The 27,758-nt window shown below is 38.3% G+C and overlaps 1 protein-coding gene across 1 annotated transcript; it reads left to right on the forward strand.

The window, feature by feature from the left end:
• Positions 1-733: 733 nt before the first annotated feature.
• On the forward strand, positions 734-27,758 carry LOC117000536 (U2 snRNP-associated SURP motif-containing protein). Its single transcript, XM_033068199.2, has 16 exons — positions 734-874; positions 5,100-5,204; positions 6,370-6,436; positions 6,527-6,690; positions 7,777-7,939; positions 8,449-8,528; positions 9,582-9,669; positions 11,236-11,358; positions 12,272-12,428; positions 12,771-12,866; positions 13,470-13,536; positions 14,497-14,659; positions 21,502-21,612; positions 24,930-25,048; positions 25,812-25,988; positions 27,241-27,758. The coding sequence occupies exons 1-16, from the start codon at positions 828-830 to the stop codon at positions 27,377-27,379; spliced, it is 1,866 nt and encodes a 621-aa protein (XP_032924090.1). The 5' UTR covers positions 734-827; the 3' UTR covers positions 27,380-27,758.

Genomic DNA, 27,758 nt, shown 5'->3' on the forward strand with positions numbered 1-27,758 from the left:
TTGACATTTGGGCAATAATATGAGCAACTGTCACAGAAATACAGTGGCAAAATGTTAATTTTTGCCTCTTTTTCATGTAGATGAATGAGGAGATGTTATGTCAAGAATTTGGCCGCTTTGGACCATTAGCGAGTGTTAAAATTATGTGGCCAAGAACAGATGAAGAAAGAGCAAGAGAAAGAAATTGTGGCTTTGTTGCCTTTATGAACAGGAGAGATGCTGAAAGAGCACTGAAGAATTTAAATGGTAAGTGGATTTCTCAGTTCTGGACTGTAGTTATCTTTGCAGACTGTGAGCACATTTTCAGATTGTTTTATTAGACAAGGGAGATGTGTTCTCTAACTCCAATAGATACCAGACTGGCAGTGATTTTGGTTTACACTTAACTATTCTGGCAACTGAATGTTGTCAAACAATAGTAATTGTGTACTGTCTTGAAGACAAACATTGCGGGAAGACTAATAAAACATTTTGTGTAATAGACCTTCATTGACCTGTGTTGTAGTCTGATAGATGTAATAACAGTAATCAGCAATGTAAGCAAAAGGTAAATGGTGGCAGGCAAACCTAAATGTTGCACTTAACAAGGAGAAACTTCAAGTGATGCAGAACCAATTTATAACATCATAGTAATGGAGGTTTTTATTCTTTCACTTTTTCAGGCAAGATGATTATGTCGTTTGAAATGAAGCTGGGCTGGGGCAAAGCTGTACCTATACCACCACATCCAATCTACATTCCACCTTCCATGATGGAGCACACCCTGCCACCTCCCCCATCAGGACTGCCTTTCAATGCCCAACCTCGGGAGAGATTGAAGAATCCTAATGCTCCAATGTTACCACCACCAAAAAACAAGGAAGATTTTGAGAAGGTAACTTACAGTACCCTGGGCCGTATCTCATTGTTAAATACTACATCTGTGACAGTATTTCAATGGCTTCATAGATTTGCATTGTTCAGGCTGACTTTGGCAGCCCTTAGTCTGCAAATTCTCTGGCTCCCTGCTGTAGCCCAAGGGAACCTACTTAATTCCTGAAGATCTTTCATGTCTATGTTAGGGTACAGTATATTGGCTCTTGGTTAATTTAGTGCTGCTTAAAATCTGGCTATCATTTTCCCCCTCCAGGCTCCCTGGATTTTTTTCTCCTACGTCCCCCCCTTTTCTTGGCTGCCAAATTGCAGTATCTAAATTGTTTTCCGTATAGAAAATCCTACGTTTTAATTTGGGTAGCATTATTTTTACCCTAGAAGAGTTGATGTATTTTGTGTAGAAGGTAATTAATCTGGACATTGAGTAAGTATTTTATGCTACTTATGGAGTCAGTTTTCAAACTTTTCTTGTTGTGGAATGTTAGCTGATAAAAGGGTAAGTATCTTGAAATCACAAACCAGCTTGATTTACATTTGTAAGAATTTATTGATTCTTTGTATGACACTTAAATGTCAGGGCTGTGTTTTGTAAGACTTGGGAATAAAGTAATACCAATGTGATCCAAGTCAAATAGTTTAGAATCTTTTCATAAACTTAAGAACTCCTTTCTTATATATTCAGCATAGTTCCTATTCAGTGCCTCAATGTACATTCTGACAGGAATGTTCTGATGCTTTGCAATTAGTGAACCTTCATGGTTCACTGACACAACCATTTGAATTTTGTGTAATTGCTTAGTTATAACTTCACAGCAGTGATTGCCTGCAAAGTTTGTGATAGATGTGTAGTATTTTCATTGCATATGTATATTTTTGCTTGTTACTTGTTAACAATACTCACATATTCTATGTTTATTATCTGATGTGACTTCATATACAGACTCTGTCGCAAGCCATAGTCAAAGTGGTTATCCCAACAGAAAGGTACATGTTTTTCTTTATTATTACTCATCTAAATATAGAAAATTTCCCCTTCGGAATTTTAAAGAAAAATGGTGATGTTGTGGAAAAGGTAATGGCTTGACTGAGCAATGGTTATTTTATGACACTTAAAAGAAATGTGTGTGGTTTACAGTCTAACTATTCTTGTCTTATTAACTGTTTTTTTTAAGTGAGGGTAGACTTAAGTAGTTACCTTTTGCATTTAATTTGAGCACTGTAGATAGATGCAGGGTAATTTTGTGAGTGAACACTAGGGTGAAATATTGTCTTACATATGCAGCATAAGTCCTGACATAAATCTCTGCATACTGGGATGCAGCTGTGGGGGGTTTTTGTTTTTGTTTTGTTTTGTCTTTTGTTGTTGTTGTTTTGGGTTTTTTTTTTTATTTTTTTTTCTCTTGTTTTTTTTTTTTGGCTTGACTTGACTTTACATTTTATAACCAGTTCAGTTGAAAATCACTTTTGATTTCTGCTGATTTTTAAAATGCAGCAGTCAATAATTTTTGTCACTGAAAAAGATACTTCTGTATTATTGCGAGGATATTTTTCCATTTTGGTCCATCACTGTTCCTACCTTCACGCTAGTCTAGGTGTACTCTTGCTCAGTTAAGCTAAAGCCTTTTCCCAAACATAGGAACACAACACTGTTTTAAAAGTAAAGAAGCACAAAAGATTACCAAATTCTCTTTGACATTGGCCTTGGTGAGCAACACCAGCTGAACTGTCTGCGGCAGCGGGGGACCAGGAAAACATCATGGGATGGATTGGGAAAGTATACAGTTTTTGACCAGACATTGGTACGATCGGCTCCAATAAATGTGGTTTTATTATAACTGAACAACCTTTTTTTTGTTGGCCAATTTAAGCTAAATGACATTTTAAAATAATGCACTATCGTTTTTTACTACACTGTCTTAATTGTCACAAAGTCCCTTTTTTCTTTTTTTCGCATGGGGGGAGGGGGCAGGAGGAGATTTGTGAAGCTGGTTATAGTGCATTAACAAACTTGTCAGTACATGTTCCAATGCACTGTATTTTTGATGGAATTTTAAGACAGTACAATTTTTGTTGGGTAGAGACTTGAATAATTGGGGCGACCAGGAGGAGTCTTGATTTGAGAAGCGTATTGAGTAGTAGAACAAGTACTTGTAAAACTGTACAGTGCTCACAGAGTAGCTGTCAGAGGAAAAAATTTATTTTTCCATGTCCATTTTATTTACTGTAGCATTTTAAAAACCTCTATGATAAGAACTCATGTTAAATGAATTGTATTTGAAAACACTTCTAATGATTCTTTTCCTGGTGGTTTTGGAAGTTGCTAGTGACAGTTGCTAAAACCATTCATTACTCCATGAATCCCATCATGCAAAAATTTTGACTGACTTCAGTGGCATAATACATTTAATTATTCTTCTTTAATTAAAAATTTTCAATACCATTTTTACCATGTCTTACTACTTAGTAAACAGCAAACCTTGAGTATGTACAATCATTTGGGGTTTTTTTTGAGAAATTCACTTCCAAGTAGTCACATCTTACATATCAAAATGTCAGTAACAACCCCTTTCAGATATGGGATGAGCTGAGTCTATTTTCATACATCAGAGATCTTCCTGAAGCAGATGTTCTTGTTCAAACATAAGCTGCTCTTACACAACTTGGTTTTACTTGATGAAAGAAGAATTTGATGAAAACCAGTGATGATTTGCAGGAAGCTAGAAGTGATCACACTGGATTTGCTTTAAAATAAACTAATGTTGTAATAGCTCAGAGGCTTGAAAGCTAATTGTAGCTTTCTTTCTTGCTGATGTTTTCAAATACAGTTCATATAACAAGAAGAGTCTGGCTGTTTAGACATTCAGAACACTGCTGTAAATAAAATGGCTGCAGAACTGTTGAAACTATGTCTTTTTTGCAATGTTTCTGGGATTATAAAAAGCAGACAGGAAAATTGAACTGGTAACTGATTTTATTTGTGTAATATTTGAGGCAAATGTAGATTCAGTGATAGATGCTTTAAAAGAACACTTGCAGATGGCAGAGATAGGTTTCTATTGCTATGTTTTTAAGTTGTTTTTTTTTTGATCTAGTGCATTATATCTGTGGCAGAACTTGGAATACTCATGGTAGAAAATAGTCACCTCATTGCTAAGAAATAATAGAAAATGCTACAACTTTACAATGTAGCAGTTATGGAATTTCAGTCATTTAAAAAGTACTATACGGAAATCTAATGAATTCCATGTAAAGAACCAATATCCATTTGTTGCATCTAAGAAAAGAAATAAAAAATGTAAAAATCTGTATTTTTTTGGCTTGCATCACATTCAAAGGACACGTGCTGTGAAGCTTTTGCTATATGTAGGTAATCTATTTTAAAAATAAAACCCAAAGGGATGGAAACTGGCTATCACTATTTTTGATAAAGCTATTATGACTGTCTCCTATTAGCATGCTTAAAAGTGACTCTGCATTGAAAAATGTGCACTTCACATGCACTTCTTGCCTGTCTCAGGGTGTAGTGCTGAATGAAGTGATACAGATCATTATTTTTTTAAATTGTGATTTAATTCTCTCGGGTATATGAGGGAGGGAACATGGGATGGTATGACACAAAAGGATGGACAGTTTTATTCTATGCCAGTAATTGAGTCTTGACAAAAAAGAGGTGATCTAAATTTAATAAATACATTGCCCAGTTTGGCATCAAGAAGGCTGTTTGCTTTTCCTTTCATGCTTGAATAGTTCGAAAGCCGAATTCAGATTCTACTGAATATTCAGAAGTATGTGTGTTTTATTTTGAGCAAAATATTCAGCTACATGCTCCCTTGTAGAACTTCAGCTAATATTTCAGTCTTACTTTTAGACAATGTAGATGAGGGCTTAGTTTTTGATAGCTAATTGTACTTGGGTGTTCAGGTGCCCATATTTGTGTATCAGGCTTCTGCTAAGGAAGATATGGTTGTAGATTAAGCCATGGAAATTCAGGAAGGAGGTCTCTTTGAATACCTACTCCACCACTGCTAAGGCATGGTTTGATTTTTAGAATGCCCGTGTCTGTGATGCAAAGCTATAATGTGTTCCGTGTTGCCTTATCTTTTATGCAGATTTCTTAAGAATGCAGCAAAATAATCTCCTGCACAGTTGTAGTATCTTAGGTGGAGTGTAGTTTTATATAGTGTTAGGTCTGAATCAATTTTTCTTTAACTGTGTTGTTGTTGTAGGAATTTGCTCGCTTTGATACATCGAATGATAGAGTTTGTGGTTCGGGAAGGGCCCATGTTCGAAGCCATGATCATGAACCGAGAAATCAACAACCCAATGTTCAGGTGCTTATTGCATTGCTTTCCTTGCGAATAACACCAAATATTTTCATTATTATTAATATTCTGCATTCTTGAAATACTGGTAAGACTGGCTTTGGCTGTATATATCTTAATGTGCAGATGTAAACTTTACAAATTGCACCTATGGTTGTACTACCCTTTGATAAGGAAGAGCACACTTTTATTCCAGTTGTTACTAATCCATACATATAAGTAAGTGAAATAGTACACACACAATATAATACATTTCTATATATTTAAATAAATAACACTTAACACTTATTCTTCTGAGGGATTCACCATCAGTGGAAACAGTAGCATACATTTTAAAAACCAGAAAAAAATCCCCCTCCTCCCCCCAAACACACAAACTCAATGTGAAGTGCACTCATCCCAGAGCCTAGTTTTTAACCTTTAGCAAGAGCTGGGAGTAATTTTTACTTCTATGTCACTTAAAATTAAACTTCAGCTGACATAGGGAAGTTTTGAGCATTTCCAACACTTGTCATTAATAGAATAAAAAAGGCCCAGTTTCCAAATTTCTTGTGAAGTGCGGTCTCTGAAACAAGGTTTTCAGAGAAGTGCTAAATGACCTTTTAGCAGTGCTTTATTTGCAGTAAGTTTGAAGTTCTTCATTAAGATTTTTATATGCAAAGTGAGAAAATATGCAGGACAAAATATCCTGGCCATTAAAAATGGGCTACTTGTCCTCCACATACTCCATCAAATGTTGCCAGTATTCTGCCAGACAATTTACTGGTGGAAAACCAGTCATTCAGTATTTGATGAGTCACCTCACTGTGCAACTGCAAGCTCCTGCATCACTTGTGCTGAGGTTGCAGTTGCTCCTGTAGTGACTCCTTGTGCTGATGATTCTTTTGCTTTGCTGTGAGGTTGCACAGTTGTTCTTTCTGACCCTGTTTGTTCTGCCCTTGAGTTCTGAGCAGTGCTGTGCCTTTGGGGACCTCTTCATTCTGCTGATTGCATGTGTGTGTGTATGAGTATGTGGAGCAGTTGCACATGTTCTGCCTGGCTGTGCTGTGGGTGTACATGATTTTAGATACTTGTGTTCACTCTGCAACTGAGGTGGGATTCTGAACAGGGTTTGGTTGTTCTTTTTTTTTTTGCTTCCTTTGAATTTAAATCTTTTCTTTACTCTTTGGTTTAGGTTTTTATTTGAAAACCAGACTCCAGCCCATGTGTATTATCGATGGAAGCTTTATTCAATTCTTCAGGCAAGTAGAATTTTAGTGATAAGTCATAGCTTCAAGCATAGTGAAGTAAAATAGCAACAAAGTAAAATTCTTCTGTTTTTTTTTTCGTAGGGGGATGCTCCAACCAAGTGGAGGACAGAAGATTTCCGTATGTTCAAAAATGGATCCTTCTGGAGGCCACCACCATTGAATCCATACTTGCATGGGATGTCAGAAGAGCAAGAAACGGAAGCGTTTGTGGAGGAACCGAACAAGAAGGGTGCACTTAAGGAAGAGTATGTACCACCACTGATAGATGGTGCTGCCTTGGTAGCTACTCTGCCTGCATTTGCCCATTGTTTTTGTAGTTCTAATGTGTCATCCCCTAAACTGTCATAGTATTATGTATGTGGCTGAGTAAGGGTCTCTTCACCTCAGTGCTTCTGATCAGACTTGTTGCTAAATACATTGTTGATCTGGTTAGATTTGTCATCACTGAACCTTTCGTTTCAATCGTTATTAACCCTTAATTTGAAAGGGATTAGGAAGATGAGAGTTTTTCCCCATTTTCTGCTGCTGTCTGTAGCTGAACATATGTAGCATCTTAACATTGTTATGACCTCTAGCTAAACCATTGCTGTTATCTTAAACTTACTGATGCTGTTCATCAGAGATTAAAATTGGGAGCAGTTGTTAATAAACAGGAAGGGAGAGATCATCAGAGTTCTTTGCTGTGAAGTGTCAGTGTACTGGGGATGACAGTGGTAGTGGAAATACAGACCTGGCTTTTCCTAATTTTACTGCTGTTGTTACAACGTGTTACGAACATGTGGAATTTTTTTGCTTATTTTACTCTTCTCATGATAGTTACCACACCAGTCATGCTTCTGTAGGTTTTAATACACAGTTTGTTTCTCAAACCTTCTTTTGGAAAGACTCAGAAAGAGATTCTTTTAAAAATGTTCTGTGCATATAGAGGTCAGGGAAGATGTGAAGTAATTGTTTATTTACTGGCTTTCTGAATCCAGTGTTTCTTACTCTGTAGCAGAAATTACTTGCATGCTTTAGATTTACCTGTTTGGTTTAGGCCTAAACTAAATCCAGAAAGATAATTGCTTTATTAAAGATACTGATGTACTTAATAAGGTATTTCTCAGCTATTTTTCCTTGATTTCTGTATGTAATCAAGACTTGAGTGAGAATGTTTTGCACTTTATGTAATATAGAGACGTAAATTGAACCACAGAAAGAACTCAGGAAAAAGAATATCAAAATATTGAAAATTGCTTTTCTCCTGGAGATGGAAAAACAAAATACCATTGTAAATGGAAATTTGCAGAAGTACTTTTCATTTAATACTGAAAGTATTCCTGGAATTTCAGACAGAGGGACAAACTAGAGGAAATTCTACGTGGATTAACACCTCGGAAGAACGACATTGGTGATGCAATGGTTTTCTGTCTAAATAATGCGGAAGCTGCTGAGGAAATTGTGGACTGCATTACAGAGTCACTGTCCATCCTCAAGACTCCTCTTCCTAAGAAGGTGTGGAGATTTTCTATAATCTTGTGTTTTGGGGGAAGAGCTCACTTAGCAGCATGTGCATGTAGTTTACAAACATTATTTCATAAGTTTCGGGTAGTGTTGAAGTTTTGTACTAAAATGTGGACTTGAATTTAAGTGTGATCTCTTCCTGTGGAATTTTGTTACGTATTTTTTATTCTTTCTGAAATTGCTTGTAAATAATATTCTACCTTACTGTGAAATTGAAAATAGTGAAATGATCTGTTTAAATTAGGCAAGTAAAATGGGAATGCCATGATTCTCCTCTGTAATGCTGTGGTAATACGTTACAGTAGTTAGTACCCTATAGTGTAACAGTGGGCTAATTGCCTCTTAACATGTTTTTTAATAATATAGTTATGTTGCACTTAATTCTAATTACGTATACTTCCAGGTAGTTTAAACTGTCTTGTATTCTATCTGTGAAAATGCCTTTATTTTCAGGGGAATTTAAATTGGAGTTGTCTTAATTTGGCTGGTTTTTATTGTAGATCGCAAGATTGTATCTAGTGTCGGATGTGTTATACAACTCTTCAGCTAAAGTTGCCAATGCTTCCTACTATAGAAAATTGTAAGTATAATATTTTAGGTGATTGGCAGTTAAAAAAAACCTGTTAGATTCATCTCTGTATGTACATTTCTGGATAAACATGGTTGTAGGAAATTCGGACTTTCTGTGCTACTGCTATTACAGACTGGTGTTATTTATATCTGTTTGCATGAAAATGTGTAAGATGTAGCATGTTGGTAATGCAAAAAATGTGTGTGTCTATGCAAGGGACCACTTGCATGGAACTCCATAAAGGTGAGAATACTTCATGTACCTCTTGACAGAGAGAGCCTGTAGATAATATTCAAGATATGGTACAGCAGATGGTTCAAGTAAATAAGCAAATTTTTGAACCAGATTTATTTTTATTAAAATGTGGAGGGGTGTAACTTTCTATAAACTTTGGATAGAGTATAAGGAGATATTATGGTCTTTATTTCTAAGGTGTTGAGCAGAATTTAGGAAAAATGTCCAAGGGACAGTATCTTTGTCATATTAAATGTTTGTGTCTAGTTCCTGGAGTCTCTCTAATGTTAGGGCAGCATGGTGGGAAATACTCAGCATGTTACAAATCTAGTGATTGCAATTGATGTTTCTTGTTGCATTGTGTCTGTGTTGTGCTGGTTTATTTTTTGCACATTGTGAGAAGCTCAAGGGAAGCTGGACAGCTGTTGCTCACTGTGCTTTCATTGAGGGCTTCACTGAATAAATCAGAATACAAGTATAACTAAGAATTCTTTTAAAATACAGATTGAATTTTGAGACAATTCTTTCATTCTATTTAAGGTTGTAAAACTCCTTTTTATCGTCCTCCAATCTTTCCAGGGTGTATAAAGAGACTGCAGCAGATGTGAAGATCTCCCTTCACAGTTCTGTTGTTGTCCAAGGTGATTTAATATATAGTAATCATATTTGCTTTATAGTTCAGTTCATGGCTACTATAAGGATCAGAATCTTGTGCTTTTGAGTCCTGTATTGAGTCCTTTTGAGTCCCAGGTATTTTCATGAATTATGTATGTCCAGAAAATATATATTATGAAGTTTAACTAAAGAAATGTATATGTTTAATTCTAGTTTTGAAACAAAATTATGTCAGATATTCTCTGATCTCAATGCTACTTACCGTACAATACAAGGCCATTTACAGTCTGAAAATTTCAAGGTATGTATTTCATTGTTATTTACATGACATAGAAGTCACATTAATAGATGTTCCTGCACAAGAGATTGCATACTGTGATAGGTGGCTTAGACATCAAGGTCCGTATTTGGGCTTTAAAAAGAATAATTTTTAAAGAGTTTTCTCTTTTGCAAGGATAGCCTTGAAATTGAGGAAGGAAATGAGCATCTGCCAGCTGAAGTGTACCAGTAGATGTACAGTTGTGGAGTTGAGAGGATATCTATAACCTGAATTGCAAACAAGGCCTCCTAACTTTCTTACTGTTCTTGGGCCACCTGTATTTCAGTTTCAGAAGTGAACTTGTGTGGAAGTGCTCAGTGTGAGAAAGAAGCTCCTGGGCAGAACAACATAAAGTTACTTCTAAATGTTTTTTTTTTGTGTTAGGCTTTATTTTGGAGTTCTGATAAGCAGTCTGACCATGGGTACTTGGGAGTGATTTTTGAGGTCAAATGCTCTCTTCTTCTCATCCTTGACCCCTTTTCTTCTGTTCCTGTGATGCCTCTGCACTTTTTATTTTTCAGTCAGAAGCTTTAAATACAAAGCTTACAGAGTAGTTAGTTTGTCTGTATTAAGATCTTCATCCTGGTTGTCCTCCTTCTGCTCTCAATTGCTAGATTGATAATCAATTTTAATTATCTGCTATTTTAAAATGTTTTAAAGTTATATGGTAAAGAGAGGCAGATTTTTTTTAATATATCTCCATCTTCAGTTACATTGAGTGTGTCGAACTGAAACACATCTTTTCAAATATGCTTTTTAAAAAGAAAAATGATAAAATTATTTGGTTTGGAAGGGACCTTAAAGATCATCTGTTCCAACCCCCTTCCATAGGCAGAGACACCTTTCACTAAACCAGGTTGCTCAGAAATCCATCCAGCCTGGTCTTACATGTCCAGGGATGGGGCAGCCACAGCTGCTCTGGGCAGCCTGTGCCATTGCTTCAGCACCTTCACTGAAGAATTTCTTGATAATTCTAATCTAAACCAACCCTCTTTCTGTTTAAAGCCATTCCCCCCTTGTCCTGTCACTACTTGCCCTTGGAAGAAATCCTTCTCCACCTTTCTTTTAGCCCCTTTGGGTACTGGAAGGGGCTTAAGGTCTCCCCAGAGCCTTCTATTCTCCAGGCTGAACAAAGTGAAAGTAGGAACACAGTTTCAGTTCAATAATATTTATAAACCAATGTTAATTTTAGTTATTTTCTTTTACAAATGGATATTTTCTCTTAGATTTGGTAGAGGCCCCTGCTTCGAACATTGGGGCAGAATAAAATTTACTATCAGGATAGAACTGGCAACAGCCAAAATGGATAATGTAGCAGGAATTTAAAGGGAAAATGAAACCTAAGTGAGATTTCTTGAAATGTAGTTCCTGTATTCGTATTTTTGTAAAATTACTAGTCTTGCCCAGCTTGGTATCATTGTAATATACTTCAGTATGGAACTACTTAAGGATAGTTGTCTGCAGTAGTAATTCTCTGGGTCTATTTCCCATCACATAAAATTTCTCAATACAACTGTTTCAGCATTTATTTTTTCCTCTTGCTTCTAGCAACGGGTGATGACATGCTTCCGAGCATGGGAAGACTGGGCAATCTATCCAGAACCTTTTCTGATCAAACTGCAGAATATTTTCTTGGGACTTGTAAATATCATGGAGGATAAAGAAACAGAGGTAAGTGACCTCAGGAGTGATGCTTGCAGACAGCAGGGAGAAAAGTTGTTAATAAAAAATAGGGCTGGCAAAGAGTAGTTTGCTCTCTCTTTTACAGTGAATAAACCTTTCTTTCTTCCAGGTCCTTGCTGCTAAATAAAGTTGTAATGTATTTGCAAAAGCCAATAATGTTTATTCTGTCCATGTGTTTCTTGCTTGTAGATTAGGTACTGTGGTGAAGTTAATATTGTGAAAGTGTTCTAGAGCAAAGACTAGTACAGAATGACAGGTATTTCCTTTGTCCTGGAAATACTCTGTCATACCTGTCTCTGAATTCTGAGAGTTTCAGGCATTGTAACTGTGTGGAAGGATGCCTTTCAGAGCAGTGAGAGGGAAGCCTGCAGTATAATTTATCTAAAGCTGATTCCTTGGGGTGGAAGAGCAGGGTGAGCACACATGTATAAAGGACAGTGCCTGTACCTAACAAGTTAGAATATACAGCTGTATTTATAATTCATGTGTTCCTTTAATTGGTGTTCCTGCTAAATAGTCCATTTTTGTCAGTTGTTCGTTTTACTGGTCTTGGGGAAACTTTAGTATCGAGGAAGTGTGATTTATCTGACTCTAATTGACTCATTTTGAGCTAAACCTCATCTTAATAGCTCTTCTTTTGAATATAAGTGTTGGAAAGCTTCCAGTAAATGTGGACAAATTCCAAGTTGTTGCCTATAGGTTTTTGTAGGAAGATATTGTTGTGTTATTTCCTCTACAATAGGCAACTGTACTTGATAGCAAAAATTGTTGAAGTAGATTTTTTGGAGGTTTTGGTATTTAGAAAAGTGCTTATTTAACAAGAAATGATTTGATAATCAGAGAAGTAAAGAAAAGCAATGTAGATTTGTACTTGAAATAATGACATGTTATTTGCTTTCAGGAAGTACCGGATGATCTTGATGGTGCTCCCATTGAGGAAGAGCTCGATGGTGCTCCACTAGAAGATGTGGATGGAATTCCTATTGATGCTGCTCCTATTGATGATCTGGATGGAGTCCCAATTAAATCCCTGGATGATGATCTTGATGGAGTTCCTTGTAAGAAATATTTCAACTTTCAAATTGAATCTTCAGTCGTTGATCTTTTCTTACTGTGTAGTTTTTAGAAATGCAACCTAGTATTGTTCTGGCATGTGATTTTGTAAAATGTTGAATTATTTCATTATACTCTACAGTGTTTAGATAATAATTGCTTCAGAAACACAGGAGGTGTCCTCTGATGTTACACATCAGAATCTAAACCCTGGTTTCTTTACTTTGGAAATACTGAGATTGTATAATTTGTTCCATTATTTAATTCTGACTGTTATCTTAGTACTTTTTGGTTTTAACTTCTGAAGATCTTTGTAAATTATTTTTCTGTGTCTCTTTCTTTACCAGTGGATACAACTGAAGACTCAAAAAAGAATGAGCCTATATTTAAAGTTGCCCCTTCAAAGTGGGAAGCAGTGGATGAATCTGAACTGGAAGCTCAAGGTTAGTTCTGAAGGTATCTTTTCTGAAGTAAACTGAAAGCATACTGTTGCTTATGTAATGATTATTTTCAACTGATCTGTGCTAAAATGCTAATAGGATTCATGTTGCAACATAGTAGGATTTTCTGTTGCAACTTGTTCACTGAATTTTTAACTAAAAAGGAAAATAGTCTGTTCCATTATGGTTATTCTACTTCAATAACCTGTCAACCTTTAAAAGTAATTAACAGTTTATTAAGAATAAATACTGAAAACAAAAAAAGCCATCTGTATATGTGGCTAGCAGTTTTTTTAATCTTGGTTTGAAGGATAATATTTTACAGACTGACAAATACTTGTCTGCTTTTGAAGGATTTACTGTTATGTGGTGTGCAATGTGAGTGAATAGCTCTGCAAATAGTAAATGTTCTGATAATGGGCTGGTTTGAATATTCCTGTGAAGCAGAAAGTCTGTATTAAATGCTAGATACTGGTAAATTTTACCACATTGTAATTCATATTATGTACTATATATATATCTTACTATAATTATATTACAAATGCTAATTTTCAGTCTAAGTGGCAGCTTTTTTTGTTGTTAAAATTATCCTACTGTCTCTTCCAGCTGTTACTACTTCTAAGTGGGAACTTTTTGACCAACATGAAGAATCTGAGGAGGAGGAAATTCAAAAGTAAATACTTTTTCATTCTAATGAAAACATATTTTATGTATCTAAGGTTGAGTCCTTGGAACTCCTTATAAGGTAGCTATGTTAATACATGAGTAGAACAAAAGAGAAATTTTGAAACTAGGAAAATAAGAAAATGGAGAAAACCCAGGATTTTAGTGCAGCATGCTTTCAGCCCCCATGATTTTTTTCTAACATGATAAATTTCATCTTTTTGTAGAGTTGTTGGCTATAATCTTTGAATTTATGCTGATTTGAGAATTCAGCATCAAATAGTAAGAGTTTAGGTAGTAGTATGGAAATCTTGCTATCAGGTATATATGAATGAATGTAAACCAACCTTCTGCTGCTGAGACAAAGCACAGTGAGTCATGTTCTGAGGTATTTCATTGGATGCTGATAGGCTCCATGCCAGCAGAAGTTGGTTTTGAGTTGTCTTTTACTTAGTTCTTCAGGCAGCTGAGAGCATCTGTTAGTTACTGCTGTAAAAACTTCCTGCATTGCTTGGAGTGATGCAGCGCTCTATTGGCCAGCCTGGGAATACAATTTTAGGTATTTGCCATCTCTCAGGTTTATCTCCCAAAAGCAAAATTAGTAAATATTGTTCTATTAAACCTAATATCCCTGAAAAGCACCATTACAGCACTTTGAGATTGTGCTGAGGGAGTGGATTTCCTTTTGTAACTTAGCTAGATATATATTTGATGACTGTAAATTTCATTAATTCTTCTGCACTCTGCTTCTATGAAAAGTGTAAATTGTGTGAATAATAAAAGCTAACAGTTTATTTAAATGAGAAGGATCTGTATCAGATATGGAGACTTAATTTGCAGCTGCAGACTTACATAATCTAACTTAACAGATCTCAAAACTAGTAACTAATCATAGAGACTAACAGAAATAGTACATATATACTTAAGATGACTGTGACATTGTAATTAATTCTGTATGTTTTCTATAAAGTCAAGAAGAAGAAAGTGAAGATGAAGAAGACACACAGAGTTCCAAGTCAGAAGAACAACACATGTATTCCAATCCTATTAAAGAGGAAATGCCTGAATCCAAGTCATCAGTCAAATATTCGGAAATGAGTGAAGAAAAGCGTGCCAAACTCCGAGAGATAGAGGTGAGCACAGGGTGTTTTGTGCCACCCTTCTCTGCCTTTGCAGTCCTGAGCCCTACATATGACTGGGAGTTACTTTTCCTGAAATAATTATAGCCCTATTATATAGTGGGTTTTTGTTGTAGTCCAGTGTATTTTTGTAAAGGTTTATTTGTTCACACCATGTCCTTGACTGTTTTTGACATTTAAAATAATGGAGGAAAAAATGAAAGGCAGAGTCAGGGCATATTACATGTTGAGAATGAGTCTTCCTTTTCAGTGTTCAGTACCACTGCAGCTTTAGGTACCCTTATACTTTTCTCTCCTTGGCAAATTAACTTTTGGGATTAGCTTATGGACGTGGTCTTGAGCCTCTTCCTTTCTTGTTTTCTCTTTCTTGCCTTGAAGTGTCTGTGTTTTATTGCATTTAACAGTGTCTCTTTCCACTGTCTCATCCATCAAACAAAGAAGCAGATAACAGCTAACCCACATAGTTGTGGAATTGGAGGTATTTTAATGAAGCCCTACTTGCAGTTCGTAAGGTTCTTCTTTTTCCAAGCACATATGTTAGTGTAGCTGTTAAGCTTGATCAGCAGAGATGGTTATGGCTTTATTCTGGCTTCTGAGCTTGTGCTTGACTGAGAAGGTAACTAGAACTGGAATTTAGAATAAGCTTTGTATAGCAGTGAAGCCTTTCTGACATACACTGCCATGTAAAATCAGGTTTAAAATTGTATGCGATTTCCTAGCTTGTATTCAGTATTCAGACCTGGGGGACATTGAATATCAGAATTCTTGTAGCTTCTGTTCGATGCATTCAAATGATACTAAGAAGTTGCTAAATGCATATTGCAGTTACAGCATCTCCACATGGCAGGTTATAACCTGGATAATGTTTTGAAGGTGGAATTGTGGCTGCTTACCTGTTCATGCTATACTGTGCTAGTTAGCTACAGTCAGATATTAGCAAAGCCTGGTAATATTCTTCTAAGATGTTCAGCCAATAATATTTTAAAATGTCACACATGTTGTTTCTCTTAAATATGCTTCCTTTTAACTATTCAGATTTTATTGTAATTAATAGACTCTCACAAAGCACTTAGAAAATCGCTTGCTTTGCACAGCAGTTTGAAAGTTCATGATATACAGCCATATTAAGTGAATAAATTCTGCATGTGAGAATCTGAATGGGATTTATGTCTGACCTGACTCATGGTGGCAGTGTTTTTGTAGAAAATACATGATGTTAGACTAATGAAAGTACAAGTGAAACTAATTTTCATGTTGCTGTAATATTGATTGTAGCAGTTATGGAAAGAGCTTCTTTCAGACTGAATATGTGTTTTACAGATGTTATCTTGACAGGTGTGGAGGCAGATTAGGCAGTGATTTGCTTCAACCATTGTCAGTTTAACACTGCACAAGTGTTTTAAGTTCTTTCATCAGTGTATTCTGTCAGTAAAAGTTTTAGGTGGCAAATATTCGAGTTTTTCAAGTGCATGCTTACTTTTTTATTCCTTTTAGTAAGTAAATTACCATTTTGGTTTCAGACTTTTGGAATTGCCGGAAGAGGAAAAAACGTTTTTTCTTTTGAGAACATTTCAGACGCTATGTAGGAGTACTTAAAATTTTCCTCAAGTTTGTCGTTGACAGAAAAGTACTGTACTACTTCAAAGCATTCACACTCATGGTTTCTTCTTAGTATGTACCCAATTCCTGCCAAAACCCACATCCATTATTAAATCTGAGGAAAGGAGCTGAAGAAAAAAACAACCAATTACCAGCTTTAACAATTATGCCATCTAATATGCACTGTAAAAAATGTTGTGTAAAATATTTGGCAAAAAAAAATTTTCTGGCTACACAATCTACACAGTGAATGCCAGGGAAGCTGAAAAACACTTTTTCATGCATTTTTTTGAAATTCATTAATGAAGCAACAGTTCTTTCTCTTGGCACAGTTAGTAAATTAAGCTTGTTAGCTGGAAAGAGAAAATGAAGTAAAAAACAAACTTTGGTCTCAGCCATCAGTCTGATGCCATCAGAGGAGGCAAGTTAGTAACCTTTTGTTTGCTTCCCTCATGGCCCTGTTAATCCTTCTGAAGTGGTAGTTCTTTCCAGAACTTAGCAGGAGCAGAGCCTTTTCTATAACACTGAATAACAGTGATTTCTTAAATGTTTTTTCAAGTGTAGAAAGACTGGCACTTTGGTTTATATTGTACTTCAAATTTCAGAGTGGTCTTTATGGTGTTTGTGTGTCTTTCTTCCCCCCTGGGACATCTAAAAAGAAGGTACATTCTTTGTAAAGAGACCTTAGTGCTATGAAGTGATAGAAAAATGGGAATTTTATTATTTAAATTGTTGATTAAGCATGTTCCCTTAGAGTGTGGATAAACTCACAGTCAAAATGGAGCAGCATAGTCCTCTTTGGATCTTTCTCTATAGGGTATCTTACTTCTGCCTCCACCTTGCTGCACAAATGTTGATAATCCTACTCCAAACAAAAAAGCACAGCACAGGCTTCATCTGCAGCAGGAGGCAGGCTCATCACAAATCCAGACATACTGGTGCTTCCATAAGGGTTAAACAGGATTTTAGTCCTTTTTAGTAGCTGGCCTTATGCACCTTTGTGTTGGCCAGCAGTTTGACTGAGGTAGGAGAGCAGTGGTGTGGAGGGTTCCTGCTGAGCCTTTCTGCTGATACCTGCAGCTGCAGGAGGGGCAGGGTTGGATCCTGTTTCACCATCCTGTGTTCTCTCAGTACCTCCCTGCCCCCTGCACAAATACTCCACACCAAACACTCCCTGCCCCCTCATGGTATTAAAAGTCCAATTTATTTTTCTACCAAGAGCCAAAGAGATTTTTCTGAACATCACAAAGGACAGGTGGTTACCTTTGGCAAGAAGTTCCATACACTTTTCTTTACTTCTTTCTCTGGATTATGGTGCTTAGTGTGCAGAATACTCAACTTTTGAGAATTGGTTTGTCAGGTCACACGAGCTATCTGTAACCATCACTGGAACAAAATATAACCCTATGGTTTTAGCAGTCTGTGAAGATGTCTGTAGCTGGCTCATTTGAGGCTACTGCAAAATGGCATAAAGATAGCCTATTAAATGTCCTACTAATTGTGGCTTACCTAGTAACAGATGAGACAAATTGGCTTTTGCTTAACCAATAGTTTTGCTATTTATAGCAGTTGTTTCTTTGAAGGTGTTGACTACTCAGAAGATTCTGGTCTATTTTAAATCTTTGACTCTATTTCTGTTTTACACAAAGCCAAAAGCAAGGTAATTGCTAAGCTCCAAGACACTTGGCAACCTGTGAGTGTGATGGAGCATGCCAGAGGGCTCTGTGGCAGAAGAGATATTTCACATGTGTACATCAGTGTTTCGTCATCTGGTGTTGATAATACTGTAGCTGCAGAAATTCCACTACTCACAAACTTGCTGGAAAAATCAAACTTTCAAAGAAATATTTTACTCTGCTTCTGGCAAAATCTAGGACTTGCGACAGCCTTTGTTGGGGCAAGACTGTTCTAATGAAATTCAAAACTCTTTGGTTTGTTTGGATGTCTGTCCTCTAATCAGTCTATATTGGAGTGCTTACATTACTTACCAAGCAGAAATTCCCGTCTTTCATCAAGTCTGTGGTGATTAGCTTCTTAGTTCATCCTAATATGTAGCATGCAGTTAATTTACCTCAAATTAGTTATGTTTGAACGTGGCCACTTTATGTTCAGAGGATGTGTAACTGTGGAGTAACCTCTTGTGTAAAAGCGTTTTTGCAATGAAGTATTTATTCCTGAAAATGAGCAGTGTTACTAGTTCTTGTCTGTAACGAGAATGGGTAAAGAATAAGCCATGCAATGAGGATATATTAGTTCATTCTCAGTGCAGGTTTACAAAATTACATGGTTACAAAATTAATCAGTTAGATGCTTAAGTAGATGTAAACCTTAGTATTAAGGATCGTTTTCTCCTGGGAGTATATTGAACAGTGTGGTAGGAATATGAGCTTCCGTACTCTGCATGGAGGGATCATTAGAGTGTTCACTGTGGCCAGTGAACACTGGTGAAGGGACATAACCAAGCATCTAAGCTAAAACAGTAATTCTAAGTGGTCAAAATTTTTAGAGAATTCTTTTGTGACCTTTGGAACTTTCTTATAAAACACAATAGAGTGGTGACAGATGAGAGCAAATAGCAATAGTCTCTATAAATGAAGGTGGAGGATGAATGACCTGATTAGCAGCTCACCTCTGCTGCTTGAGGAAACATCCTGATCCTGTGAGCCTGTGCTTGGAGTGCAGGAGTGGATGGACGAGCCTGATCTTTCAGTAGTGAGCTCTTGATACCATCTCAGCACTTCGTAACACGTACTTACCTTTCCGGTACTCATTTCCTCTGCCCACAGCATCTTGTAAAAGGAGTCAGTTTGCATGGGTTCAAAGGGAGATGCAGCAATTGTATGGAGGAGAAATCCACCTATGGATGGTCTGTAAAAGACCGCAGCTGTCTCAGGAAACCCCATGATCCTGCCATGGCTGAAGTGTGGGGAGTGAGATGTTAGCACAGTGTAGCCTTTCCTATTTTCTCTCTTTCAAGGCACCTGCTAATGACCACCTTCAACCCCCCCACTCCACCCACAGTTTCTGGAGAAGCTACATGCAAATAATTCCTCTTGCCATTTTAAACTTCCTGCCAACAGTGGGTTGTATGCCATGCATGTCAGCATTTTTTTTGCATCCATTTAGCTTACTAAATCAGGTGAAGCCAAGGTGAAACCTTGGATTCCTAGTTTATTTTCATCTCCAGTTACTTTGGGTTATAGATTTAGGCTTCCTTGCTTTGAAAATATGGTTAAACAGAGACTGTCACAGCTTTGTTGGCTAAAAATGTAAAGGAACACATGAGGATGGAGGTTTTTGTGGACTTTTGTTGGTTGGGGTTTTTGTTTTGTTTTTTAAATTATATGGGTTATTTAGTTGGGAAAACAAAGTCTTATGGGCATATCTATGCCATGACAGCCCAAGAGGCTTCCTGGATCAGCTAAGCCTCCTCTGTACTCCTCCTCTATGGCACTGAAGGTGCTGAGCAGCTGCTGACCTTGGAGTTTATGTGATGGTGGGGAGTGCTATCCTGATTTCTTAGCAGAACAGGTGGTGCACAGTGACACTGAGTATATGGTTCCAAAGGGTATTTCTGCCTTTGAAACTCTGCTTTTAAAGTGGAGGAAGAAAAACATGCCTTTATAGAAGGTGGTATGTGACAAAAGATGATGACAATTTTCCGTTGGCTGAATTGTCAGAAAAAATGCTCAACTGCACATAGAACAGGCTCTGTAAGTGAGGGAGGAAAGCAGAAGAGCTGACAGAAATTTACTGTGGTATGAGATAACAGTGCTTTTTAAAAATTGTGTTTCTTTTTTCCCCAAAACAAGTTGTTCCCTTATATTTGAGACTAAAATGAAAAATGTGGTGTTGGCATAAGCTCTGTAACTGAAGGGAAAGGGGATCTTGTTCAAAATAATGTTATCCTTGCTTGTGTTTTATGTTTCTTAACATACTCATGATTAGCTTGTTTTTGTGATGCCTTTCCTTTTTGTCAGTAATTGGAAGAGCTGATTAGATCCAGTCTGCTGGATTTTTGAGAGGGAAGAAAAAAACTGTAGAGTTTGATTTTGTGACTACTTCATATTAGGGAATTGAGGGCCTGGAGAATAAGAATCCTTTCAGATAATCAAAATGGACACAGTTGCAAAAGCTTTTCCTTTGTGCGTTTTCAGTGTGGAAGAATTAAATATTTTTAAAGAAAAAACAACTTTGTTAGCTAAAAATAAAAACTCAAACACTGAAAAAATCTGCTCATATATAGAATGTTGGTGTTTGAACAGGATGTGCAGAAGGGTCAGAGAATGAACATTTTGGAAGAGGGCTGATAAATACAACCTGAACGATTACCAGGCTCTTCTGTCCTTCCCCAAAAAAGAGACACCTTCCCCAAAAACCAGTTGTTTGTACAAGAACATGTCACTAGGAATAAAGAATTGAGAAATGATAAGAGATTTGAGTGAACTTTCATGATGTGAATCAACTTGGTGAAGGTTTTAGTTCATCTAGACGAAAAAAAAAAAAAAAAAAACCACTAACAAAAAACCAAAAACCAAACAGGGACCCCACAAAAAACTGACAAAAAGAAAGAGCACATGGGGAAATTCTGACATTTGCTTAACTTTGTGACTTCTGTTGGGGATACCGCAGCAAATTCTGCATTACATTTAGCAGCACTTGAGAACTGAAGTTGGTTGCTAAGCTTGTTAGCACATGAAAAAGTATTATGTTAGTAAAAATCAGTTCTTTCAAATCAACCACACTGTGCAAACAACCCTGAAGAGGAGGTGCATTGTTTTATGTCCTAATTATGTCAGTCATTTGATTTTAACATTCAGATGGAATGGAAAAAAAACAGTTTCCAAAGGAAACTTTGAAGTAGACAAGAGAAGTTGAAAGAATATATTGGCACCTGCAGTAAATGATTTCATTTTGAAAGAAAAGAAACAGATAATGACCCAGGAAATACAAGGTTGCAGTGTACTAATGATGGGAACACAATTTAGTAGAATAACAGAAAAAAACTCCCTCTATTTTTAGTTCTCACCATGTCTGTAAACAACTGCAGGTGCCTGCAGATGAGTGTGTGGTTTTGTTACTTTGATCCAGTTTAAATAGATTTAGTATCTCTGTGCACAAGCTTGTATAGAAGGAAGGAAGAACATATTTTGTATCATGGAAATTTCATTTTCAGCTACCTGCCTAACTGGATAATAATACGTCAAATAATCTAATGGTCAGTATTATTTTCACAGCTTAAGGTGATGAAGTTTCAGGATGAGTTAGAGTCTGGGAAAAGACCCAAGAAGCCAGGCCAGAGTTTTCAGGAACAGGTTGAACACTATAGAGACAAGCTGCTCCAGAGGGTAAGAACTCTTCTTTATGTTTGTCTCTGATTCTGTGATAGGCTTTTATTGAGTTTATTGATTGTAAGGTGGCTTTAAACATAACAACACATGGTTCTTGTTAAAATACTACTGTAATGTCAAACTGCATGTCTAAGTCCAAGTGCTTTCTGCAGAATACATACCATCTCCTTTTTGAATCAAAATCCTGTCTTGTTTCCTTCCCACTGTACAACTGGGTATCAGAGTGTGTATAGAAACCTTAGAGACCACTCCTGGATCTGCTGCATGAAACAAACTCTTAGGTGTGGGAAAGGGACAGCTCTCAATTGAAGATGTTTATCAGACTTCTCATTTTGCTTTTAGTAATTGATCTGTTGTGCTAAAGGCTTCCCAAGGAAGGGAGAAAATAGTTTTAGTCAGCCTATCTGTTTCTGATTCTCCAGTATCTAAGTTTCCTGAATAATTCTAGCTCATCCATTCACTCAAATGTGACTACAGTAATTTCACGAATACAAGCCGCACCAATTTGACCAAAATTTTGGTGGAAACCCGGAAGTGCGGCTAATATTCCGGGGCGGCTAATCTATTAACAAAATTCTAAAAGCTGCCAACACGGAAGTGAGAGCCCGCGGCAGCCCCAAGCCAAGCTGGAGCCCGGCCGGCCCCGGCAGAGGTGGGAAAGCCTGGCAGAGGCGGGGCCAGCAGTGTGGGGGGCGGGCGGCAGAGCCTGAGCCAGCAGGGCGGGGCAGGGAGGGCGGCAGAGCCTGAGCCAGCAGGGCGGGGCAGGGAGGGCGGCAGAGCCTGAGCCAGCATGGCGGGGGAGCCCGGGAGAACTGGGGCTAGCAGTGCAGGGGAGCATGGCAGAAGCAGGAAGGCCGGCGGGTGGGGCTGCCTGGCAGCGGGGGAAGCCCAGCAGAATCGGGGCCAGCAGCGTGGGGGAGCCCGGCGGTGCGGGGGCCTGCAGTGCCGGCCAGGGCGAGGAAACGCGGCGGCGGTGCAGACGGGAGGGGGCGGCCGGCGAACCTGGTGGTGGCGGCGGCAGCCCTGCCGGCGGCGCTCGCAAAAGCGGCGCTCGGCGAGCGAAAGCGCCGCGCTCGCGAAAGCGCCGCGCTCGCGAAAGCGGCGCTCGGCGAGCGAAAGCGCCGCGCTCGCGAAAGCGGCGCTCGGCGAGCGAAAGCGCCGCGCTCGCGAAAGCGCTGCTCGGCGAGCGAAAGCGGGGCGGGCGCGGCGCGGGGCGGGTGCGGCGCTCGCGAGGCGCGGCGCTCGCGAGGCGCGGCGCAGGGCGAGCGAAAGCGGCAGCGGGGCGAGCGAAAGCGGCAGCGGGGCGGACGGCGAGCCCGGCGGCGGCAGCCCTGCCAGCCGGGCGAGCGAACGCGGCAGCGGGGCGGTGCTGACGGGAGAGGGGGGCCAGCGAGCCCGGCGGCGGCGGCAGCACCACCCGGCCAGCCCCGCCGAGCCGTGGCGCTGAGCTGGGCCACCCGGCCCCGTCGGCAACCATGAGCGGGCCGAGCCTTCCTGGCCCCGCCCCGAGCCAGTAAACCCCGCTATGCCGCGATCCTGTTACTAATTGGCCAATTTGTGAAAGCTGCGCACGGATTCTCGCGACGAACGAAAGTGCGGCTAATATTCGGGGTGCGGCTTATCTATTGACAAAGACAGCAACATTGTCGAGGCACTGGGGGTGCGGCTTATAATCCGTGCGGCTTGTATTCGTGAAACTACTGTAATTCTGTTCTGTGACCATTTGTAGAAGATGTCTCCCTGAAGGAGACACATTGGAGGTTGATGTTTGCAGTTAAGACTTTATAAGGCTTTTATAATTGTTTTTCTAAATGTAGTTGTATTGTAAAACTTTCAGTTTTCTTGGTATTTTCTGTAAAAGAAATTATTTGTTCAGAAAGCACAGAATGCTTAGAGTAGCTTAAATAAACAGAAATTGATAATAACAGTCCTGATAAAATTTTAGAAGGCTTGTGTTGAATTAGTTTGACCAGCTCATAATATTTTTGAATTTTAGTAATTGTCTCTTTCACTTTCAAGAAAGAAATACATATTTAATGATATTTATAACCATTCTTTAAAACAGTAGTGACTCTGTTGTTAAGGGAATAACTTCATCTTTTGCTTTAATGCCATAATAAAGTTTGTTTTTGTAACAGTAATGCAATACTGATCCTCATTACGTTTCCCATGAACTTGGTGGCTGGTCATTCTTTTTTATAAAACTTATAATAACCTTTCCAAGAGTAATTTTCCAGCAGCATTGTATTGTTGGTTAGAGACTAGAAATTTAGAGTTATTTAAAATAGTACTTATTCTTATTTGTCAGGATGAAATATGTAGTTATGCTGTCAAATAAAACTGGCAGATCTTGAGAGTGCAGTGATTTTAGCAATACCTAACAGCAGTTTGTAAAAATAGGTGTAAGGGTAAGGGACACTTGCAGGTTTTACTGCTGAGTCTTCCCTGTAAAAAGAACATGAGACTAGATGAGGATAAATGTTCTGGTATTCCTGCACTTATGTCACCTCCCTTCTCTTTACTTTTTTTTTTTTTTAATTATTTCCACCATCTCCCCTGTCTTCCATTTAGCTAAATCACCCCTTCTTTATCTTCCTTATAGGGTAAGCAGCGAATATCTGTTTATTTTTTGCCATGGAATTGAATTATTTTTTTATGAATGATCAGTACTAAAACCCACACTATCTGATGTCTGTGTTCAGACTTGCTGATGAGGTTTATTTTTATTTAGTTAATTTTCTATTTAGACAGATCCTGTGTGCTCAGGGTATATGTTTTCTTTCAAAAGGGTCCTTTTGATACCTAGAAATGGAGTATAGTTGTTTGTTTTTGACAGAGTAGATGTTATTGCAGAATCTTGTTTGTATTTTTGTTTTGTGTTTCGATAGCTAGTTATGATAGTGTATCAATTTTCAGACTGGATTAAGGAGGATGGATACATATGTTTAAAGTAGAAAGAGGTTCCTGGTATTCTTTCATGTTTAATTTAGTTTAGAAAATCTGTTACAGCTGTAATATCTCCCTGAAATTTGTAACATTGGAGATTGTTCATTTACAGTTAGATACTCAGATTTTCTGACACAGGGTGATACTCCTCATGTTTTTGTTAGTTTGTGTTACAGTAAATGTTTGTGCTATGTCCCAAGCCAAGAGCAAAGGGCTGAACTGAAGAGCTGGGAGAGTGTGAGCTGTAGTTTGGATCATGTGCTGTGTTCCATCAGTGCTCACTGCTTTTATGCTGTTTGTCATTAACTTGATTGCCTCTAATAATTATTCAGTCCTTATCTGAAATCATTATGCTTCTAATAATCTAGGAAAAAGAAAAAGAGATGGAAAGAGAACGGGACAGAGACAAAAAGGACAAGGAAAAGTCTGAGACCAGGTCCAAAGATAAGAAGGAAAAAGAAGAATGTACACCAACACGAAAAGAGAGGTATGGCCCTCCTTGGACTAAAGTGGATGGGAGGAAAGCCCTCCCACTGTCTTTGTAGGCAATGGCAGCCTTGAAATTACCTTGTATCATACATCTGATTTTAAAAGAAAAACACAAAACCACCCAACAAAACAAAAAACCAAAACCCATGCTTTGGCTAGTAACGCATGCTCCAAAACGTTAAAGGAATTGTTCTTTTCACCCTGCCCCAAGTGAGGTACCACTTGCCTTTGAGCAGAGTTGCCCTTTGGCTCATTTATGCCCCCGGGAAGCATGGTGAAAGGATTACCTGCTGTCAATGGGGTTAACTGTCTTGTAGCAGTGAATTGCCTGCAGTGCCTCAGTCAGAAAACTGTCCTGAGGACAGACCAATGATGTGCACTGGTTTCACTATTACTCATCTCATAGTGCAGATCCCTCAGCAGCTGGGTCTGGGGTGGCTGATTGGACACTGATCTTCTAATGCTTGCATAGCCAAGCTCTGCCGTGGTTCTAAGTGTAGCTGTGGTAAAAGGCCTTGCTTTTCAGGGAACTGTGACAGAATGTTTTTACACTACAAAATGACTCACAGGCCTTAATTTTTTTCAAGCGGAGAAAATCTGTTGCACACGTTAAACTTGATTTTTTGTTTTAATAATAAAAAACCTACAATATCCTAATTTACTTACAAGTAACTGACATGACATTGGCTAGAGCAGATGCCTGCAGAAAGGCACAGATGTTCTGACAGTGTGTTTCCCTCCCCGTGTGCTGCCGTGGCCAGGAAAAGGCGGCACAGCGCTTCCCCCAGCCCGTCCCGCAGCAGCGGCAGCCGCCGAGCCAAGTCGCCCTCGCCCAAATCGGAACGCTCCGAGCGCTCCGAGCGCTCGCACAAGGAGAGCTCCCGCTCCCGCTCCTCACACAAAGATTCTCCCAGAGATGTCAGTAAAAAAGGCAAAAGGTGAGCTGGTATCTTCTCTGGTTTAGGAAGCTCATGGGTGTGTTTAGCTGAGGTTTTGAGGGGGGATGTTTCAGCAGGGCACATTTGGTACTCAGGTTCTTTCTCTCACAGTGCTCTGTAGTGCACGCTCCTCATTAATACCTTTGGGCACTGGGGAAGTGCACACAGCCTCCTGCCCTCATAGCTCCAGACTCTGCTCTGCTGTGGTTTTGTTTATCTGTTTACTGGTGGTTTTAAGAAATGCTGCTTCAAACTAGAACACCTTTCTGCTTTCTAAGCTTTTTATTTTCAAAGGATAAGTCTTGTGTAGTCCTAAAATTTCTGTAGCCCTTCTACGGAACCTCTCAAATTACAGTGACCATGCAACATTTTACTGATGATTAGCTCACTCCCATAATTTATTTTTAAAGGGGAAAAAATTGGATACTGCTCATGGGCTTTTGTTTCCAAACGAGGTATTTCCTAACCTACACTCTGACACAAATATTTGTCTTTAGTTAATGTTGAACTTGAGGTGAAATTTTATTATTCTACTAATGTTGCTGTAACTTGAAAGTTCACCTTCCATTTCTTTTAGAGGTGTAAAATATCAAAATACCTCTGTCAGGCTGAGGAAAACCCCTTTGATGGTGTTGAAAAAATTATAGCACAAAACTACAGTATTCTTGTGCTTATATGAATAAGAATTTCAAATAAAAGTAGAAAAGTAGTTGAGGTTTTTTTTTTTAGAGTTAATATGATGCTCATTCAGTTTTCATTATATTAGACCAATATATTAGGTCTGGGTTAGATGACAGAATTTAGATGACTGAATTTATTCAGTGTCCTTTCTTTTTCTGTGGAGTTGCATCACAATCTGAGTATGCTTGATGAGAATCAAAAGTATTTCGCTGTAACACAACTGAACATAGTTTTTAATTTTTGTGTGGACATAGGCTGCACTTGGCAAAAACCAAGCTGATTGAGGTTTACGTGAAGGACTGTGAATTCCTGATGTGGGTTTAAGGACATGAGTGTGTGTTATTTTTCATGTGGGTTCTAAGCACTGATGTTAAGCCCAAAATACTCTCAAAACCTTTTAATGCGAGGACGGCGTTTTTCTCAGAAGCAAGTTATCGTTCTGTTACTCTCCTCATTACAGAAAAATATTTTCTACCTCATTTGGCTCAATAAATGAATAAAATAACGTCAGGAAAAGGTGCTTTTATCTATTAGTATTTGACATAAAACCTTTTTTTTTTCTTTTTTGCAGGTCGCCATCTGGCTCCAGGACACCCAAAAGATCAAGAAGATCACGATCCAGATCCCCTAAAAAGTCAGGGAAAAAATCCAGGTCTCAGTCCCGTTCTCCTCACAGATCTCACAAGAAATCAAAGAAAAGCAAACACTGACATTCTTAATATTTTTTATGATGCTGTCACTTACTGGAAATGCAGTTTTGTTTTGTGCCTGAACAGTCTGTTTAAAAACAAAAAAGCATTCCTGATTTTTTTTTTTTTTTGTGAATGCACGTGTATACTCATGAGTATCAGCATCTGTAGACCTGTCATTGTTTTATATTGTACAAAATATCTTCATTGTGACTATTTCCCAAAAGAAACATTTTTGTGTTTAGAAGTTTCATCAGAAATGTGTGTAACTGATCTGCTGGCAGTAGTGATATTTTGTTTTTAGAATGTTGTGACATAGCAGAAATAACCCAAATGTCCCCCTTTTTGTAGCTTTGACAATTTGAATTAGATTTCAAATAAAATCTGAACAGAAAATGAA

Source organism: Catharus ustulatus, chromosome 10, assembly GCF_009819885.2.
Source record: "Catharus ustulatus isolate bCatUst1 chromosome 10, bCatUst1.pri.v2, whole genome shotgun sequence".
NCBI classification, from domain to species: domain Eukaryota; kingdom Metazoa; phylum Chordata; class Aves; order Passeriformes; family Turdidae; genus Catharus; species Catharus ustulatus.